The sequence below is a fragment of the Elephantulus edwardii genome, unplaced genomic scaffold, assembly GCF_000299155.1.
Source record: "Elephantulus edwardii isolate Elephantulus edwardi_28Jun2011 unplaced genomic scaffold, EleEdw1.0 scaffold00427, whole genome shotgun sequence".
NCBI classification, from domain to species: domain Eukaryota; kingdom Metazoa; phylum Chordata; class Mammalia; order Macroscelidea; family Macroscelididae; genus Elephantulus; species Elephantulus edwardii.
Window position 1 is genome coordinate 717452 of NW_006400177.1, and position 2138 is coordinate 719589.

The following is a 2138-nucleotide window of genomic DNA, read 5'->3' on the forward strand; positions in this document are numbered from 1 at the left end:
ATCTTTACCTACACTACCTTCATAAAGGCAAAAAATCCCCATCAACAGCAACAGCAACCCAGAGTCAATTCCTATGAGGTTAGACACCACCAAACTCCAATCCTTTTCACCAGTTCTTACGCCACTGTCTCTCCCACAGCTCTCACTACTTCTTTCCTGGGTTTGCTAATTCACTGTAGTGTCCACACAGAACTTATAGACAATATTCGCAGTTTTAGGGCTTATTATAAAAGCAAAAAGCAACACGTTATAATTCAGGAAAAGAAGCATTCAGAGTATAGGTTTTCAGTTAAGATAACCTCTTTCCAGCCATGTCTAATGACAGACTCTCATCTTTGTTGCCTGTAGGACTGTGTGTGTGTGTGTGTGTGTGTGTGTGTGTGTGTGTGCACGTGCACGCACAAGCGCACGTGTGCTCTTGTGTTAGGTGCCTTCGTGTCAGTTCCAACTCATAGAATTCTTGTGTACAAGAGAACAAAATCCTTTGCTCAACAGAATATACTTTCTTTATATGTGATATTCTTGGCATTACCCACAACTTATCTGGTCTTTGGTTATTAGTGTTAAGTGCTTCAAATCTGTTATTGAAGTGGTCTCTAAGTTCAGATAGGGTGTACTTGAGGCTATATTTTATCTCTCATTAAATTATTTTCATTTTTCTGAGCTTCATTATGAACTTTTCAATGAGCAATTGGTGGTCTGTCCACAGTTGACCCCTGGCAGTGTCCTGACTGAGATGATGATCTTCAGAGATGCCATCTCTTTCCTCAGATGTTGTTGTTATGTGCCATTGAGTTGCCTGCAACTCATAGTGACCCTATGTACAACAGTCCTAAATCCTGCTCTATCCCTTGTTAATCTTATTGTCTCTGACATGGCCATCCCCATTATCCCAGTGACTGACTCAATCCACCTCATATAGGGTCTTCCTCTCTTGTGCTGTCCTCCCACTCTCACAAGCATGACTTCCCTCTCCAAGGACTGATCCCGCCTTGCATCATGTCCAAAGTATGTCAGGCAAAGATTCAGAATCCTTGCCTCCAAGGACCAGCCTAGCTTCACCCTCTCTTGCATAAACTTGGTTTTTTGTCCTCAGATGTAGCAGATCTGATTCTTGCTTTCCATCAAATGAGATTAATGAGTATCATTGCCACTTAGTTGTTGTTTTTTTAAAAAAAGATACTTGCAATGAGTCAATCATTGATTATATAAAATTCTATCATATGATATCTGGCTTCATGTCTGTTATCAAGGCTATGTTTTTCAACTATTAATCCTTCTTCTTTGTTTCCAGTTGTTGTATTTCTGTCACCAGTTACTATTATTGCTACTTGATTGCGTTTTCTAAGAAGTGTGTAGTTCTCACCTTCTTTATCTTTAATCTTTGATGTGTGAATTTGTGTGAGGTTTAACAGATCTTCCTTGTATGAGTATGGATATTATCCTATCTCTGACAACGTTTTACTTTGCAGTAGATATTGAAATGCTCTTTTTTTTGTTTTCAGGTTTTTATTGGGGGTTGAAGTGGAGGGCCCATCCTCGGAGGTGCTCACAGTTTCTTCAGCCACCCCAGGCTGGGACCCAGGGGGTCCTGGGGGTGGTTGGGCACGTCAGGCATGTTCCCATCATCTCGGAGGGGCACTGGGTAGCTGTAGGGGGTGACCTCATTGATCATGGAGGCATACTTGGTGTAGGGGCTTAATGAGGGCAGAATTACAGCGAGACCCGCGATGGTGAAGGACATGACCAGCACCGGCTTCTTGTCCCAGGCATTCTTGAGGAAAGCTGTGAGTCTAGTCGCCATTGTGGCCTCCGCGGTGGCAACGGCAACAGCAGGAGCAACAAGAACGCAGAGCACTGAAATGCTCTTTTTAATGATGATTACAATGCTTTTCCTCTTTAATTTGCCCTTCTGGCTTAGTGATTACAGCCAGATAATTGATGGCATATAGACCGTAAGATAGTGACCCTCAGGAATTATGTATTTATAAGCTAGTCCACATTTAACCTCCAGAAAATTATCAAGATGAGTATTTAGCAATTAGTAAGCTGACTAGGGAGGATAGAAGGAGAATTGATGCCTTTGAGCTGTGGTGCTGGAGAAGAGTATTGAATGTACCATGGACTGCCAAGAAAAC

General features: G+C 42.2%; 1 protein-coding gene across 1 annotated transcript; it reads right to left on the reverse strand.

Moving 5' to 3' along the window:
* Positions 1–1549: 1549 nt before the first annotated feature.
* Positions 1550–1804, reverse strand: LOC102869052 (NADH dehydrogenase [ubiquinone] 1 alpha subcomplex subunit 3-like). The gene has a single exon (XM_006902548.1). The coding sequence runs from the start codon at positions 1802–1804 to the stop codon at positions 1550–1552; it is 255 nt and encodes an 84-aa protein (XP_006902610.1).
* Between the last annotated feature and the right edge of the window lie 334 nt (positions 1805–2138).

Coding starts and splice junctions, on each gene's coding strand:
- LOC102869052 (XM_006902548.1), bottom strand. CDS start 1,804: ATGGCGACTAGACTCACAGCTTTCCTCAAGAATGCCTGGGACAAGAAG.